Below are 18,553 nucleotides of genomic sequence, written 5' to 3'. Positions count from 1 at the left end.
CACAGTAAATTCTCAATAAATGCTGGATGATATGAAGCAAATATTCCTAATGGCAGTTGTAAGAAAGCCACTTAAAACGCCTCTCATTACAACAGAATGACTACAGTAACCAAAACAGTGGCTCTAGTGATTGTGACATCCAAGAGGTGATAAGACATGTTTATGATAAAGATACCAAGGATGATGAAAAACATTTTCGGATGACAAGTACACTGTGCTTAGTAGGTCCACACTCATTTGGGAGCATTCTAAGTCACAATCAAGGCCAGCCGCGGTGGCTCACACCTGTAATCCCAGCACTTTGGGAGGCCGAGGCAGGTGGATCACCTGAGGTCGGGAGTTGGAGACCAGCCTGACCAACATGGAGAAACCCTGTCTCTACTAAAAATACAAAAAAATTAGGCAGACGTGGTGGCACATGCCTGTAACCCCAGCTACTCGGGAGGCTGAGGTAGGAGAATCGCTTGAACCCGGGAGGCAGAGGTTGCAGTGAGCCGAGATAGTACCATTGCACTCCAGCCTGGGCAATAAGAGTGAAACCCCGTCTCAAAATAAATAAATAAATAAATAAAATAAATCACAATCAATTGTATTCTACAAATAAACAATACAACTCACGACTGGTCAATAGCTGTGCCCTACCCAATACAGTGACTATTACCTACATGTGACTATGTAAGTTAAAATTAAATAAAATTCAAAATTCAGTTCCTCCATCACTCTAATCACGTTTGAAATGTTCCATGGCCACATATGGCTAGTAGCTTGGCTACCCTACTGGACATCACAAAAGAGAACAGTTCCATCATGGACAAAGTTCCTTGGGGACTTAGTGCTGGTCTCTATCAAATTTAAAACACAAACACTTTTAATACGACTTTTCGCCAGCTTGGCAAGTTGAATTTTTATTTTAACTTTATAACTTACTAAGAATACATGACCTCACAAAGAAAATGGAATCGGTAGTATGTTGAGTTCTCATTTTTAAGTCCATTTGCCTTGTGCATAGATAGATTCAATAGTAATTGAGCCTTTCACAAATACGTATAAACTGAATAGTGAATGTGGATTCAGGACTTTTTTTGTAATTAACTAACATATTTGCCTTTTCATATAATTTATGCAATATTGTAAATTACAAAATTAAGTTCCATTGCCCTTAAACTATGGAATTGGTGCTTTTACTTATTCAACACAAGTGAGCATACATGTCTTAGATGTCAGGGTGAGTAAACATGGTTAGGGGAGGCAATGCCCTAGGGTGGGTGTCAGGCAGGGTACTGCATATGTACGCTGTGTTGGTCACATCCATGCATAAAGGTACCTTTATGGCTCTTAAGACACATATAGAATAAAGTCTGCGGGACGGGGTCTACCTGAACACTGAGTATCGGGGCTGGATGATCTCAGGAAAGGTCCACAGCCACCTGTGGTCCCAGGGGAAGGGGCCAACCCTCTGACACGGAAACACTTCCAGGGGTGGACACACCGGTGGGGGGGGTGGGGAGCACAGTGAAGATCACAAGTGCCTGTAGGGGCAGGAGCTGTGACAGGACAAGATCAGAGGCTGGGGCAAGAAGAAGTGGCCGTGGACCACCCCGTGCCCAGCCCAAGCCCTCCCCTGGCCCCGGGACAGGCGAGTTACATAACCCTGGCGGGCGTCTCTCGGCGCCGGGCGAGTGGTGCAGGCGGCGAGGACAGCCCCCGCGCCCGGGGGCCGCTCTTCCCCCCACCTCGGCTGGGGGCCGGAGTCGGGCCAGGGGAGCAGCCACCGCCTCCGCCTGGCACAGGCTGGACTCCCGGGCTCTCGGTTTCCGGCCCTGGCGCTCACACAACCCCAGAAACCAACACACAGACACCATAACAAAGGCGGCGACGCGGCGGCAACACCGGAGTGGGAGGACTAGGAGACCACGGTGGGGCTGGCAGTCAGCCCACCTGCCCAGCGGAGGGCACGGGCGTCCGTCCCGGCCGGTGCAGCCGCTGGGCAGGCGGCAGGCGGGAAAAGGGGGGGGTGCTTTGAGGTGCTACTCACTCTCGTCAGGCAACTGGTCGAGCTCCGCCATCTTGAACGAGCCGCGCCGCTTTTTCAAAGGCTGCCCGCCGCGGTGCATTGTGGGGCGGAGACTGTCTTTGCGAGGGAGGTTCGAATGCGGAGCTCGCTGCCCGCGGCGCCGCGCTGCGCTGCTCCCGCCGCGGCTGGCTGAGGCGGGCCCGGCTCCGCCCGCGCCTGCCCGGGGAGGAGGTGCCGCCGAGGGGGGGCCGCGCCTCGCCCCTCTGCCGCCGCCTCCGGCCGAGCCTGGCGGGAGGAAGGGAGGAAGGAGGCCGCGCGGCGAGCCCCGGCGCCGGAGCGCGGGGGGAGCAGTACCAGCTCCGGAGTCCCGCCCGGGTCCCGCTCCCGGCGCATGTTCCGCGGCCCGCGCTGCAGCTGCGGGAACTGCAGGCTGTTTGTTCCGAGTGGAGAACGGGAGGGAGGCCCCGGCGGGGGGAAAGAAGCCCTCGGTTCTGGGTCGCATTGACCGAGGGGGTTCTACGCAAAGTGAAATATTCACAGTTCCCGAAACCCACGTTGCTCGGGCGCCTCCGTCCCCTCGCTTTTCCCGAGAGCGCCGGCCGCAGCAGCCCCCTGCGCGTCGCGACGTCCGGGACTCGGTCCCAGCGGCCCCTCGCGATCCGGGCACGCCTTTCCCGAATGTTGGAAGTTGAGCTGCGTGCAGCCGGGGAGCGAGACCTTGAGAGGTCATGAAGTTGGTCATTTAGGCCGACAGCTAAAGAACTGTTCTGCTCAGCTGTTTCATCCATTCGACACTAGATCGTGCAGTGGGCTGGAAGAGAATTAGAAAACGAGTAACAGGAGGCTTCGAGAGGATACAGAAAGGAACAGTGACACTACAAGGTGATAAAGTACCTGATCCAAATGTTATCAGAATACTGGACGAGAATTCAACGAAATTGAAAGAAGGCCAAGGAAAAATTTCACAATATCTGTCTGTAACACTTTCCAGTTATAAAACACTGTTGCTTTTCAAAAATTCATTTAACAAATGTCATTGAGCTCCAATCCTTTTCTCCAGGAATTTATGGGGATTGGAGGAATGAGACCGTTAAGCAGTCAAAAGACAACATGGGTGAATTCCAGGAACTACAAAGTTAAAAGGCGGTAGACTAAGATGACAGAGTGGTACACAGAGGCCCACCCAGGCTAAGGAGTTGAACTTGCTTAGTCCACTGGAGCAGTGGAAAAGTCGGGTGTAAGAGGGGCATGTTTCTATTTGTGTTTTAGAACAAAAATATGGGAAATGGATTGGTGGGGGACAAGATGAGAGCCTAGAAACCAGTCAGGAAGAAGCTTATTTGGGGCATGCAAAGGACAGAAGAGAGATGCCTTCTGCAAAGGACAGAAGAGAGAGGTAGCTGGAGAGGTGCAGCGGGTGGACTCTGGAGCCCCACGGCCTCCATGGGAAGAATCCAGATGGGCTGCTAGTTGTCTAATCTCAGGCACGTTGGTTTCTTAACCGAATTCTCTGTGCCTCAGTTTCTTATCTGTAAAATGCAAATAACAGGGTTGTTTAGAGGGCTAAATGATTTGATAGATGTAAGGACCTTGTACTAGCTGCTAGCACCCATCACCTAGCCACTATTACTACCATAACCACAGCACAGGCAGTATGAGAGAGAGGTGGCAGCATGCACTCCACCTTTCAAGACGTGGAAAATAAAGGATTGGGTGAGTCACTGGGTGTGAGGAGAAGGAAGTCTCATTGCTGATGCCAGCTTTGTGCCTTGGGTAACTGGGTGCTGCCATGCTAAGGTAGGAGGGAGAGCAGGGAGTGAGCAGGGAGGGTGAAAGTTCAATTTTACAAAGTAATCCTTCCTTCAGAGCTAGCTTAACCTCTCCTTTGCCTTCTAAACACACTCTGATCTGCTCCCTAAGAAGATTAAAACACTGGTCCTTGTTGTCAGCACCTGGGGGGGACTTCAGCAGCTTGCACTTCAGTATCAGTTTGGAGATGAGATCAAGAAAAGGTCAGCCCTTTAAGAATGAAAGAATAGAAATTAAAAAAACATGAGAGGTTATCGGAGTGGGAGAAGCAAAAGCTTTGTGAATGTCATGATGGTCAAGGTGTCATTAGACCAAGGCAAACCTGGTTTTATTCTGAGGCAGTTTTCATGTACACGCAACAACACAACTACTGTTTAAATCAATGTTTTTAGGCCCTCCCGTGATAATCTTTTTAAACAAAAACTCTAAGTGACTCTTATAAATCCAAAGCCTGAAGCTGTATCCTAGCCCCAGATCTAGCGCTCAGCTGTGTGATCGAAGCCAAGGTACACTTAGCTCTTCAATAAGTTTCGTTATTGAATATTTATGACAGGTTTTACAATGATTGGCTTACTTGATTCTCCCAACAACCTGGTAATTTGTCCAAAGACAATGGCAAGCAAGTGCTAGAATCAGGAATCTAGCCCACTTTTCGGTGCCTCAGTGACTCCCTCTGTGATGGGAGGATTACACGTATGTCTTTATCCATTTGTGCTGCTATAACAAAACATCTGAGACTGGGTAATTTATAGACAACAATTTTTTTTTTTTTTTTTTTTTTTTTTTGAGACGGAGTTTTGCTCTTGTCACCCATGCTGGAGTACAATGGTGTGATCTCGGCTCACTGCAACCTCTGCCTCCTGGGTTCAAGTGATTCTCCTGCCTCTGCCTCCAGAGTAGCTGGGATTACAGGCGCCTGCCACTACTCCTGGCTAATTTTTGTATTCTTAGTAGAGACAGGGTTTCACCAGGTTGGCCAGGCTGGTCTTGAACTCCTGATCTCAAGTGATCTACCTGCCTCAGCCTCCCAAAGTGCTGGGATTACAGACATGAGCCACCATGCCCAGCTGACAACAAGAATTTATTTCTCACAGTTTCAAACGCTGGGAAGTCCAAGATCAAGGTGCCAACGTTGGTGTCTGGTGAGGGCAGCTCTCTGTTTCCAAGATGGTGGCTCATTGCTCCATCCTCTGGAGGGGATGCATGCTGTGTCCTCACATGGTAGAAGGGACAGAAAGGCAAGAGAACACCCCCTTCAGCCTTGAGCCCTTTCATAAGGGTACTAACCCCATTAACGAGAGCAGAACCCTCATGACTTAATCACCTCCCAGAGGCCACTCTACTTAATACTGTTGCATTGGGGATTATGTTACAACTGAATTTTGGGGGGAATACCATCATTCAAACCATAGCAACATACAACGCAGGGGTATTAAATTTCCTGCAATCACTTATTCCAATTTAAAATGACATGACTGTGTGTGGTGTTTGCTTTTTTAAAAAAACAAACCACAGTATGGATAAGGTCATTAAGTCATGAAAAACCTAAATAAAAATACACCATAAGAAACATCTCATGTACCTCATAAATATATCCACTTACTATGTACCCACAAAAATTCTAAAAAATTTAAAAAACCATAAGAAAAATAAACATGGCCACATTTTAGAAATGTCAGGTTTGACCATTTCTAGTCCTGTGGCCTATTTATCAATTATTGGGTTGGATTATTTTTGTGAAAACAGTTGCAATAACTAAAGATAAAATGTGTGTGTTGGGGGCCTGGTGCAGTGGCTCACACCTGTAATCCCAGCACTTTGGGAGGCTGAGGCAGGTGGATAGCCTGAGCACCCGAGATCAGGGGTTTGAGACTAGCCTGACCAACATGGTGAAACCCAGTCTCTAGTAAAAATACAAAATTAGCCAGGCGTGGTGGCTTGCACCTGTAATTCAAGCTACTTGGAAGGCTAAGGCAGGAGAATTGCTTGAACCCAGGAGGTGGAGAGTGCAGTCTGCTGAGATCACACCACTGCACTGCAGCCTGGGTGACAGGGTGAGACTCCGTCTCAAAAAAAAAAAAAAAGGGTGTGTGTGTATAGTATGTATGTGCATGTTTTTATAAATACTTTTGATAAAGTTGGGAATTTGAGTTAGTAATGAAAAAACAAAGACAATTCAGTTTGCCTTGCTTGAGTATCTCAGCCATAATGAGGTAAAAAGGCTCTCCAGCCTATACATATATATATTTTTAAGTTATGTTGCTGGTAGGACTCCACACTCAGCATTTCCTCTTCCAGCATCCAAGTACACCAGGAGTACTGATGGCCCCAGGATCTAGGTTCAAATTGCAGTTCACCTACTTCCCTTGTGTGTATTCTTGAACAAATTACTCTCAGTAGTAGTTTTTAGTTTTCTTCTCCCTTACTTGAAGGGTTATCATGAAGATTAAATTACATATTGTAAATTAAGTGCCTATCAAGATCTCCAGTGACTGTTGGTATCCTTCCTTGATGAGAATCCCTCTTTTAGAACATAAATATTCTCAAAAAGGTGCCCAGTGGCCATCCTGGTAATTCCCTTCAGAATCCTCTCCCTGAACATGTTCAGAGCAGTGAAAACAGGCATGAGGAGTGAGAGCAGAAGACATGGGTTGTAAGCCTTGCTTTACCTCTTGTGAGCACCATGATCTTGGACAAGTCATTGAACCTTTCTGCCTTTGTCTTTCCCATTTGGGGAGTGAATATAACTACACTGCCCTACCTAGATCACAATGTGAGGATGCATGTCCATAAAATTGAGATAATAAAAGATAAAATTCTCTACATGTGTTAGATATTATGGATAACATCCAAGTTTAGTGGAGTTTAGTATGTTACACTACTCTAATGAAAACTATAACAAAGCTCTTTAAAAAATCATATACAATACAAATGTGAAACTCATAATGAACCAAAGACCTAAATGTAAAAGCTAAACCATAAAAATTCCTAAAAGAAAACATAGGTGTAAATCTTCATGACCTTAGATTAAGCAACAGTTTCTCAGCCATGACACAAAAGCACAATCAACCAAAGAAGGTATAAATTGGACCTCATCAAAATTAAAAATTTGTGTGTTTCAAAGGGCACTATCAAGAAAGTGAAAAGACAACCCTTAGAATGGGAGAAAATATTTGCAAATCTTATATCTGATAAAGCACTTGTATCCAAAACATTTAAACACATTTAAAACTCTTATAACTTGGTAATAAAAAGACAACCCAATTCAAAAATGTGCAAAGGATCTAAATAGACATTTCTCCACAGTAGATAAGTCAGTAAGCACACAAAAGGCTGTTCAAGATCATTATCATTGGGGAGCTACAAATCAAAACCACAATGAGATACCAATTCACACCCACTGGGATAGCTATGATAAAAAAGACAGATAATAACAAGTGTTAGCAAAGATGTGAAGAAATCAGAACACTGTGTACTGCTATTGGGAATGTAAAATGGTGCAGCTGCTATGGAAAACAATATGGTGGTTCTTCAAAGATTTATACATAAAAGTACTATGCTATATGATCCAGCAATTCTACTCTGAATATAAATGCCCAAAATAATGAAAAGCAAGGACTCAAACAAATATTTGTACACCCATGTTCTTAGCAGTATTACTTCACAATAGCCAAGAGTTGGACGCAACCTAAGTATTGATGGATGGATGAATGGAAAAAGAAAATGTGGTACATAAATACAATAGAAAATTATTTAGTCTAAAAAAGGAAGAAAATTCTGCCATATATGAGGGGTCTTAAGAAAGTTCATGGAAAATGCATATTATGAAAAAACTGGCCATGCATGGTGGCTCACGTCTGTAATCCCAGCACTTTGGGAGGCCAAGGCAAGCAGATCACCTGAGGTCGGGAGTTCGAGACCAGACTGGCCAAAATGGCAAAACCCCGTCTCTACTAAAAATACAAAAATTAGCCGGGTGTGGTGGCGGGCACCTGTAATCCCAGCTATTCGGGAGGCTGAGGCAGGAAAATTGCTTGAACCTGGGTGGTGGAGTTGCTGTGAGCCGAGATCACACCACTGCACTCCAGCCTGGGCAAGAGAGTGAGATTCCGTCTCAAAAAAACAGAAAAAAGAAAAAAAGTATGCATGGATTTCAAAATTTTTTTGCACCAAAATAAACTTGTACTTACTTGTTATAACATGCCTGAATGGGATCTAGTCTGAAACACTAAGAAGGGTAAGACATCAGTTTGAACAGAGTACCTTTCAGAGCAACATAAATTCTGCTAAAATTGAAGCAAGAACAAACATCAATGGTGAAGCTTGATGGTGGACAAATGGAAGCTTTACGGTGAAGCTTGGGTGGAAGAATGATGAAATTATTGATGCTCTTAAAGCAAACTAAATATAGCCTGAGAAGAAGTCCATACTTCTGTATTTGAGTCCTTGTGGACTAACTGTAACCTAGTGTAATAGGCAGACAAGATTAAAAACTTAACTTAGGGGTATGTGCCTATAACTAAATCGCTGAGTCTTGGCCAATCCCAGCAGCCATACTTCAACCACTCTTAGACTGCTGAATGTTCGAACTGTGTTCAAATAAGGGAAACAACCTGTAACCAATCCAGCTGTTTCTGTACCTCACTTCTGATTTCTGTATGTCACTTTACTTTTTTTGCCTATAAATTTGTTCTGACCATGAGGCACCCCTGGAGTCTCTCTGAATCTGCTGTAATTCTAGGGGCTGCCCAATTTGTGAATTGTCCATTGCTCAATTCAACTCCTTTAATTAGGCTGAAGTTTTTCTTTTAACAATGCTTTGCAAAAAGTTTATGAGGATGATGCGCCAAAGAATTCAGCAGTTTATAAACAGATAACTCATTTTAAGAGAGGACAAGACGATATTGAAGATGAAACCTGAAGCAACAGAGCATCCACTTCAATTTTCAAGGAAAAAGTTAACCTTATTTGCGCCCTAATTGAAGAAGACCGATTATTAACAGCAGAAAGAATACCCAACACCATAGATATCTCAATTGGCTCAGTTTACACAATTCTAACAGAAAAATTAAAGGTGAGCAAACTTTTCATTTGATGGATGCCAAAACAGTTGCATTCAGATCAGCTGCAGACAAAAGCAGAGAGCACAGCATTTTTTTTTCCTTCCATGTCAGACAGGTAATGTGCCGATGTTGTAACAAGGTTCAAGGGTGGGACATCTCACACATGAGCGTGGACACACAATCATCATGCTCAGGAGCTACAAAAGGATTTGAGCAGAGCTTTCAATGGAAATTTTAAACGAGTGGGGTCAGGATCCTGAAGCACTTCCTTGAAGAATTATAACAGGAGATGAGACGTGGCTTTACCAGTATGATCCTGAAGACAAAGCACAATCAAAACAATGGCAACCAAAAGGTGGAAGTGGTCCAGTCACAGCAAAAGTGGACCAGTCAAGAGCAAAGGTCATGGCAATAGTTTTTTGGGATGCTTGAGGTATTTTACTTGTTAACTCTCTGGAGGGCCAAAGAATGATAACATCTGCTTATTACAGGAGTGTTTTGAGAACGTCAAAGCTTTAGCAGAAAATCCCTGAGAAATCTTCACTAGGGAGTCTTCCGCCACGCCAATGCTCCTGTTCATTCCTCTCATCAAAATGCGTGCAAGCAAGAGTTTCAACAGGCTGGACACGGTGGCTCATGCCTGTAATCCAGCACTTTGGGAGGCCAAGGCGGGTGAATTGCTTGAGCCCAGGAATTAGAGACCAGCCTGGGCAACATGGTGAAACCCCATCTCTACAAGAAATACAAAAATTAGCCAGGCGTGGTGGCGCATGCCTGTAGTCCCAGCTGCTCGGAAGGCTGAGGTGGGAGAATTGCTTGGGCCCAGGAGGTAGAGATTGTGGTGAGCCGTGATTGTGTCAGTCCACTCCAGCCTGGGCTACTGAGTGAGGCCCTGCCTCAAAAAACAAACAAACAAACAAACAAATAAATAAATAAATAGAGTTTCAAAAGGAAATCATTAGGCCTCCACCTTACAGTCCTGATTTGCCTCCTTCTGCCTTCTTTTCATTTCCTAATCTTTAAAAAAACCATAAAAGTACGCCTATTTTTCTTCAGTTAGTATCGTAAAAGAGACTGCACTGACATGGTTACATTCCCAGGACCCTCAGTTCTTTAGGGATGGACTAAATGGCTTGTATCATTGCTTACAAAAGAAAGTGTCCCGAACTTGGTGAAGTCTATGTTGAGAAATAAAGTTTATATTTTTTATTTTAACTTTTTTGACAATTATTTAAGATCTTTATTGACAAGTGCTTGCAGTTCATTGACTATTTTGAAAAAACACCAAGTTGTAAACTTTTATTACAATTTAAAATGAAGTTCTTAAGTCTCAACTTGACCAGATATGAAACAATTTAAAAATCTTTAGAGGCATATTGAGAAAAGCCAGACTTTTTTTTTTTTTTTTTTTTTTTTTTTTAAGAAAACCACATTTGTTATCACCAAAAAGAGTTGTCTTTAGGAAAAAAGTGATTTAAAAAACCCATGCTGCACAGATAATGCAGATAGTTCTAGTAATTGGTCAGCAGCAAAAAGCAAACAATGTCTTCAGTGCCAATCTTTTGTTCATTTCTTATTGCTGTAGTTTCACATTCATTTATTCTTGTTGTACGACTAAAGGGGATGATGGTAGAGATGGTAAGCTGGTATTTACTCAGCCCTACCTTGCTCAGCCTTGGCCATGGGCAAATTTTCAGCTGCTTTTGTCTCTTTGCCATATTTTCTGGGTCTCCACCTGGGCACCGACATTGCTGCTGCCCTGGGGTCTCATCTCCTTGATTTATTTTTATCCTCTCCATCACCATCCCCTCTAGGCTGTCTTTGGCTAGGAGGGCCCCAGCGGAATCGTGGCCTATAGTCACATACATATCTTGCCTCACTGGTCTACCTGGTGCTCCTGCACCCTGGTTGTCAGCACCCTCCATCTCTGCTCCCTGCACTGGAGGGCTGCAACACTGTGGTCCATGCCCATAGGGTCTCTTTAGGTAGCAGGAACCTTCTCCAGGAACCTTCTCCTGAGGAAGGGCTGGTCTTGTTGGGCCTGGCCTTTGGGAGCACTCCACCATCCTTCCTTCTTTTCCCCATACTCACTATTCTGGTAATTCCGCTGGTAATTGTGTGGAGGACCCCCAGGACGTGGATTGCTTCCATAATGGTTACGGCCTGCTCCACGTTTACTGCCTTGCGGTGGAATTCCACCAGGGCTGTGACATCGGCTGCCTCCACACCCTTTTCTCCTTCAGTGTCAGACTCCACAGTCTCTCCAGTTCCTACACTGCCAAGGTACTTCCTGGGGTTCTTTTTTAATGGCAGATCTGTTTCTTACATTGAATCATTTTCCTTTTTCCAAAAATCTTTGCCATGACCTTCTTGTCCCTACCCACAGAACCATGGATGTGAGGCTGCCGAGGCCAGTACTCCCTGGGCAGCCAAGGCTGGTGGTAGAGGTGTGGCTACTTTCAGGGCTTTCTGGGGTCTGCTCTCAGCTCCTGATCAAACTTTATTTTTTTATTTTTATTTTTTGAGACAGGGTCTCACTCTGTTGCTTAAGCTGAAGTTCAGTGGTACAATCATAGCTTACTGCAGCCTCAACCTCCCTGGCTCGAGGAATCCTCCCACTTCAGCCTCCCAAGTAGCTGGGAATACAGATGCGCACCACCACACCCAGCTAATTTTTTATTTTTTGAGACAAAGTCTTGCTGTGATGCCCAGGCTGGAGAGCAATGGCACAATTTTGGCTCACTGCAACCTCCACTTACCAGGTTCAAGCGATTCTCCTGCCTCAGCCTCCCGAGTAGCTGGAATTACAGGCACATGCCACCACACCCAGCTAATTTTTGTATTTTTAGTAGAGACGGGGTTTCACCATGTTGGCCAGGCTGTTCTCAAACTCCTGAGCTCAAGTGATCCTCCTACCTTGGCCTCCCAAAGTGCTGCGATTACAGGTGTAAGTCACTGCACACAGCCTTAAAAAAAAATCATTTAATTCAATTTTTCCACTAACTTCTTGAAGTCCTCTTGTACTACAGCATAGATCAATTTGAAGACTTTATGCTCAGCCGAATAAGCCAGTGAAATAACACATAAGGAGAAATACTGTAGGATTCCACTTATGTGAAGAACCTGGAGTTCTCAAATTCATGGAGAAAAAGCAGAATGGTGCTTGCCAGGGGTTGAGGGGGAGAGGAGTGAGGAGTTATTGTTTAATGGGTACAGAGTTTCAGTTTTGGATGATAAAAAAGTTCTGGAGGTGGATGGTGGTGATGGTTTCACAACAACATGAATGTACTTAGTGCCACTGAACTGTATGCTTTAAAATGGCTAAAATGGTAAATATTATATTATGTGCATTTTACAAGAAAAAAATTCATATTACACAAACATTATAAGTATGATTCCAATTACTAAATATATTTGCATAGATTAAGCTCAGAACAAAAGATATCCAATGTTTATGGTGGCTATCTCTGAGTGATAGGGTTATGGGTGCTTTTAATTTTCTCTGAATCTGTATTTATAATAGAGAAATTATAAGTAGTAAATTATATAAAATTATGAGCAGTAAAATTTTTTTATTACTTTTGCTAGTACTGCAAGTCCAAAATATTTTGTATTATCTTTTTTTTTTTTGAGACAGAGTTTCTGTCTTGTCACCCAGGCTGTATTGCAATGGCACGATCTTGGCTCACTGCAACCTCTGCCTCCCAGATTCAAGGTTCAAGCAATTTCACCTCAGCCTCCCGAGTAGCTGGGATTATAGGCACCCGCCACCACACTGGCTAATTTTTATATTTTTGGTAGAGATAGGGTTTCGCCATGTTGTCCAGGCTGGTCTCCAACTCCTGACCTCAGGTGATCCGCTCACCTTGGCCTCCCAAAGTACTGGTATTACAGGTGTGAGCCACCGTGCCTAGCCTTGTATTACTTTTATAATAAAAGCAGGCATTGAAAAATGTGGTAGAAGAGGGAAACAACAGACATTTGAGGGTGGAGAGTGGGAGGAGGGAGCAGATCAGAAAAAATAACTGTTGGCTATTAGGCTTAGTAACAGGGTGATGAAATAATCCGTGCAACAAACCCCCATGACATGAGTTTACCTATATAACAACCTGCACGTGTACCCCTGAACCTAAAATAAAAGTTAAACAAAAAGAAAAAAGTGGTATACCATACAATGAAATATTATTCAGCCATAAAAAGGAATGAAGTACTGGTAAATGTTACAACATGAATGAACCTTGAAAACATCATATGCTAAGTGAAAGAAGCCAGTCATAGAAGATCACATATAGTAGGATTCCACTCATGTGAAATGTGCAGAATAGGCAAATCCATGGAGATAAAGGACAGATTAGTGATTGCTTAGGGCTGATGGGAACAGGGGCAGCGGTGGGGGATGGGGAGTGACTACTAATGAGTACAGGGTTTCTTTCTCTCTTCTTCTTTCTTTTTTAGAGACAAGGTCTTCCTTGCTGTTGCCCAAGCTAAGTATAGTGGCCTTATCATAGCTCACTGCAGCCTAAAACTCTTGGGGCTCAAGAAATCCTCCTGCCTCAGCCTCTGGAGTGGCTGGGACTAGTGTGTGCCACCATGCCTGGCTAAATTTTTTTTTTGTAGCGACAGGGATCTCATCATGTTGCTTATGCTGGTCTTAAACTCCTGGCGAGAGGTGAAGCCAGTGCGGCTTCTGGATGGGGTGGGCACTTGGAGAACTTTTCTATCTAGCTAGGGGATTGTAAATGCACCAATCAGCACTCTGTGTCTAGCTAGAGGATTGTAAATGCACCAATCAACATTCCATAAAAATTGACCAATCAGCACTCTGTAAAATGGACCAATCAGCACTCTGTAAAATGGACCAATCAGCACTCTGTGAAATAGACCAATCAACGGGACATGGGCGGGGCCAAATAAGGGAATAAAAGCTAGCCACCCGAGTCAGCAGTGGGAACATGTTTGGTTGCTTTTCTGCCTTGTGATTTTGCTCTTCACAATGATTCTTGTTGCTGATTACTCCTTGGGTCTGTGCTACTTTTAAGCGCTGTAACATTCGCTACAGAGGTCTGTGGGTTCATTCTTGAAGTTGGCAAGACCACGAACCCACCAGAAGGAAGACACTGCGGATATATCTAAAGGAACAAACTCTGGACACACCATTTTTAAGACATCTTAACACTCAACACCAAGGTCCGCAGCTTCATTCTTGAAGTCAGTGAGACCAAGAACCCACCGGAAAGAACTGACTCCGGACCCACTGGTCTCAAGCGATCCTCCTGCCACAGTCTCCCAAAGTGCTGGAGCCGCTGTGTTCAGTCCACTGTAGAGGGTTTCATTTTGGGGTGATGAAAATGTCCTGACACTGACCGGGTGCGGTGGCTCACGCATGTTATCCAAGCACTCTGGGAGGCTGAGGAGGTAGATCACTTGGGGAGAGGAGTTAAAGACCAGCCTGGCCAATATGGTGAAACTCTCTTTTAAAAATACAAAAATTAACTGGGCGTGGTGGTGGGCAGCTGTAATTCAGATACTCGGAAGGCTGAGGCTGGAGAATAACTTGAACCTGGGAGGCAGAGGCTCAGTGAGTTGAGATCGTGCCACTGCATTCCAGCCTGGGTGACAGCAAGACTCCGTTTCAAAAAAAAAAGGTCCTGAAATCAACCGTGGTGGTTGCACAACTCTGTGCATACAGTAGTCCCCACTTCTCCAGAGTTTGTTTTGCCATGGTTTCAGTTAACCATGAACAACTGAGGTCTGAAAAGAGGTGAGTACAGTATAAGATATTTAGAGACACAGTTACAATAAACTTTTATTACAGTATACATTTGTTACAGTGTATTGCTGTGATTGTTCTGTTTTATTATTTTTGAGACAAGGTCTGTCATCCAGGCTGGAGTGCAGGGGTGCAATCACGGCTCACCATAGCCTGGACCTCCCCAGGCTCGGGTGATTTTGCTACCTCAGCCTCCATAGTAGCTGGGACCACAGGCTTGCATCACCACACCCAGCAATTTTTGTATATTTTATAGAGATGGGATTTTGCCATCTTGCTGAGGCTGGTCTTGAGCTCCTGGGCTCAAGCAGTCCGCATGCCCTGGCCTCCCAAAGTGCTGGGGTTACATGCGTGAGCCACTGTGCCCAGCCTGTTCTATTTTATTATTATTGTTGTTAATCTGTTACTCTGCTAATTTACAAATTAAACTTTATCGTATGTATGTATAGAGAAAACAGTATATATAGGATTCAGTACTATCGTCAGTTTCAGGCATCCAATGGGGGTCCTGGAATGTATCCCCCAGGGTTAAGTGTGAACTAGTATATACTAAAAACTATTGAATTGTGTATTTTAAATAGGTGAATTGTGGTCTGTGAAGTATAACTCAATAAATGTGTTACAAGGAAAATCTTGTTTTCAGACTAGGTTTTATCCCAATCTTAAAATCTTTGGTAGTCGTTTTGTGCTAGACCCATTCCTAGGCACTTAATGAAGATGTGAAGTCAAAGAGGCACTCTACTAGGCAATTTTCTTTCTTTCTTTCTTTCTTTATTGAGACGGAGTCTCATTCTGTTGCTCAGGCTGGACTGCAGTGGCGCAATCACAGCTCCTGCAGCCTCAACCTCCCAGGCTCAAGCCATATCCTCCCACCTCAGACTGCCAAATAGCTGGGACTACAGGGGCATGCTACTACAGGGGCACACTATTATTTTTTGTAGAGATAGGGTTTTGCCATGTTGCTCAGGCTGGTCTAGAACTCCTGAGCTCAAGCAATCCGCCCTCAGTGTACCAAAGTGATGGGATTACAGGCGCTTGGCCTGTTCAGAATTTCTTAAATGAATTAGCACATATAAGCTAGAGGAGCCCACCAGCCTAGGCTACCCAAGGAGGAATACCTTGTCATCAGAACTGCCCAAACCAGAAAGATTGGATGACTCAACCCAGTGCAGATTTGTGAATTCTAACCCAGAAAGATTACCCCTTCAGGACATGTGTCCTGGAAACATGTCCAAGGAAATGGACACATTTCCATGTGTCCAAGGAAACATTAAGAGTTTAATAGCTGGGGCAACATAGTCAAACTCTGTCTCCACAAAAATTAGCTGGGCGAGGTGGTGTGTGCCTGTAGTCCCAGCTATGCAGGAGGCTTACGTGTGACAATCATTTGGGCTGGGGAGGTTGAAGCTGCGGTGAGCTATGATTGCACCACTGCAGTCCAGCCTGGGAAACAGAGCAAGACCCTGTCTCAAAAAAAAAAAAAAAAAAGGTTTATAGTCATCAATTCTGCTTTATCTTCATAACCCCTAGTATTCTAGGCAATTTAATAGTGTACAATTATCCAGTAATTAGCCAGCAAATACTTATTAAGCACCTACTATGTGGCAGAAACTAAGGTTGCAAAATTCAATGTGACATAGTGCCTTGCAGAGCTTTCAGTCTAAGGGAAGATACAGATACATTCCATAAGCAATTGCAATAGTTTGACAAGAGCTACCCTAGGGCTGAGGTCAAGATACTGTAGGAGCATAGTGGAGTGCAGGATGTAGGGGAGGAAAAGAAATATTTTTTCCTTGATCATCACTGGGTTTGTGGCTGAAGCCCCTATAACAAAAGATAGTTTAACAAGAAAAGTATACACATTTATTTATTTAAGTTTCATGTGACACGGAAGACCTTAAAAGGAAACGGGCCGGTGCAGTGGTTCGCACCTGTAATACCTCGGGAGACCGAGGCGGGCTGATCACCTGAGGCCAGGAGTTTGAGACCAGCCTGGCCAAGATGGCAAAACCCAGTCTCTACTAAAAATACAAAAATTAGCCGGGTGTGGTGGCGTGCACCTGTAATCCCAGCTACTTGGGAGGCTGAGGCAGGAGAATCGCTTGAACCCGGGAGGCAGAGCTTGCAGTGATTCAAGATCAAGCCACTGCACTCCAGCCCAGGCGACAGAGCAAACCTCCATCTCAAAAAAAATAAAAAAAGGAAATGGACCAAAGAAACAGGTAAATCTGTGTATATTTTATACTAGGTTTGATGGAGAAATGGATGGTCATGGAAAAATATAATTGGATAAAAAGTATGATATAATGTTAATAAAGTGTGAGGGGACCACTTAGCAAGACCTATTTGTTCAGATTTTTCTTTGTGTCTCTGTGTATTCAGAGATAAGGATGTCCCTTTCCTCTAGGTATAGGGAAGGACCTCTCCAATGAGGTCTCATGACCTGCTTCAAGGGAGAAGATTGAGAGGAAGATGAGAATGACCTACTTGCTTCTGCTGTTTTCTCAAATACCAAAGTGCCGTATTTGTGGGTAGCATGTCCTGAACTTAATCAGAGATTGGTAGGGGGTGAGGTAAGAAATGTTTCCCAGTCTTTGAACTGAGACCTGAAGGCTGAGTAGAAGTTAGAGAGAGGAAGTGGAAAAAGAAAGTACTATGACTGGCAGAAAGTCATGTGCAAAGGCCCAGGGGAAAGAAAGAACATAGCTTTTATCCCAGGAACTTTAAGTATTTGAGGATAGTTGAAGAGTTTAAAATTAGATGTGGCAAAAGGTAAGACTCAAGAGATAAACAGGGGCCTCACAAGTATAGAGGGCTTTTGAAACCTTTCCTGAAGTGGGTTTTGATACCTATGGAGGTGCACCACTGTTAGGGTTCTCTAGAGAGAGAGAACAAATAGGGGATGATTAGATAGATAGATAGATAGATAGATAGATAGATACCTAGATAGATACATATACAGACAGAGGAGAAGGGATTTATTAGGGAACTGGCTCACATGATTCTGGAAGCTGAGAAGTCCCATGACAGGCCATCTGCAAGCTGGAGACCCTGGGATGCTGGTATTGTGGCTCAATCCAAGTCAAAAAGTCTTAGAACCAGGGATGCCAATGGTGTAATTCTCAGTCCAAGCCCCAAAGCCTGAGAACCTGGCGGGGTGGGTGATGCTCATGTAAGCCCTAGAGTCTCAAGGCTGGAGAGCCTGGGGTCCTGATATCCAAGGACAGGAGGAGAAGAGTACGTCCCAGCTCCAGGAGAGAGAGGAAATCCTTTTCTCTCCTTTTTTTGTTCTATCTTGGCCCCCAGCCAATTGGTTGATGCCCAGCCACATTGAGGGAAGATCTTCCCCTCTTAGTCCACTGACTCACACGCCAGTCTGCTCTGGAAACCCGGACAGAAACACCCAGAAGGAATGTTTTACCATCTCTCTAGGTGTTCCTTAATGCAGTCCAGCTGACACCTAACCTTAACCATCACAGCCACTGAGATCTCCAGCCTCCAACTGCTGCCCCTAAGCTCTGCCACAGTATTCATATCAGCACCATGCTCTCCCCAGGCTGCTCCTAGCCAATAACTGCACATGGCAGAGCTGCTCAAACCAGGCCATTCCATGCCTCCTCTAATGGGCTGTCTTGGCTGTGGGGGCTCCTGCGTGGTCTGGTCAGGATAGGCTGCACACTTACCTGTAGAGCTGCCTGGAGCCTGATGGTGACCCTTGGCCAACACTATGGAATATATCAAATGATGTTCTGTAACCATCGGTCTGTGGATTGTTTGGGGAACAGGACATACCAGCCTTCAGCACTGTTTAATAATTGTTTCTTTGATGGAGCCTGCAGAATTTCAATATTAAGGCTGGTCAGGGAGCTAAAACATGCCTACGTGACCAGTTCACTC

At 44.6% G+C, this 18,553-nt stretch overlaps 1 protein-coding gene, 1 non-coding gene and 1 pseudogene across 6 annotated transcripts in view; all 3 read right to left on the bottom strand.

Annotated features, from left to right (window-relative positions):
* Positions 1-2,771, bottom strand: part of LIN9 (lin-9 DREAM MuvB core complex component) — an 80,361-nt gene extending 77,590 nt beyond the window's left edge. For 2 of the 5 annotated variants that reach the window (XM_054449287.2, XM_054449371.2), the window contains exon 1: positions 2,036-2,598. In XM_054449287.2, the coding sequence (XP_054305262.1) occupies positions 2,036-2,516 (481 nt within the window). In that variant the 5' untranslated portion in view covers positions 2,517-2,598. Of the gene's footprint in view, positions 1-2,035 lie in introns of all 5 variants that reach the window. The other 3 variants (XM_063671732.1, XM_054449117.2, XM_063671729.1) reach the window with 3 other exon arrangements.
* A 6,220-nt stretch (positions 2,772-8,991) lies between these two features.
* On the bottom strand, positions 8,992-9,095 carry LOC129024006 (small nucleolar RNA U13). Its single transcript, XR_008497007.1, has one exon. It is a non-coding gene; the product is annotated as a small nucleolar RNA U13 (small nucleolar RNA).
* Positions 9,096-10,397: 1,302 nt separating this feature from the next.
* Positions 10,398-18,415, bottom strand: LOC129034595 (Y-box-binding protein 1-like; annotated as a pseudogene).
* Between the last annotated feature and the right edge of the window lie 138 nt (positions 18,416-18,553).

This window comes from Pongo pygmaeus, chromosome 1 (genome assembly GCF_028885625.2).
Source record: "Pongo pygmaeus isolate AG05252 chromosome 1, NHGRI_mPonPyg2-v2.0_pri, whole genome shotgun sequence".
NCBI lineage: Eukaryota > Metazoa > Chordata > Mammalia > Primates > Hominidae > Pongo > Pongo pygmaeus.
The sequence above is the reverse complement of the archived record's forward strand: the minus strand, read 5'-3'. Positions and strand labels throughout refer to the sequence as shown.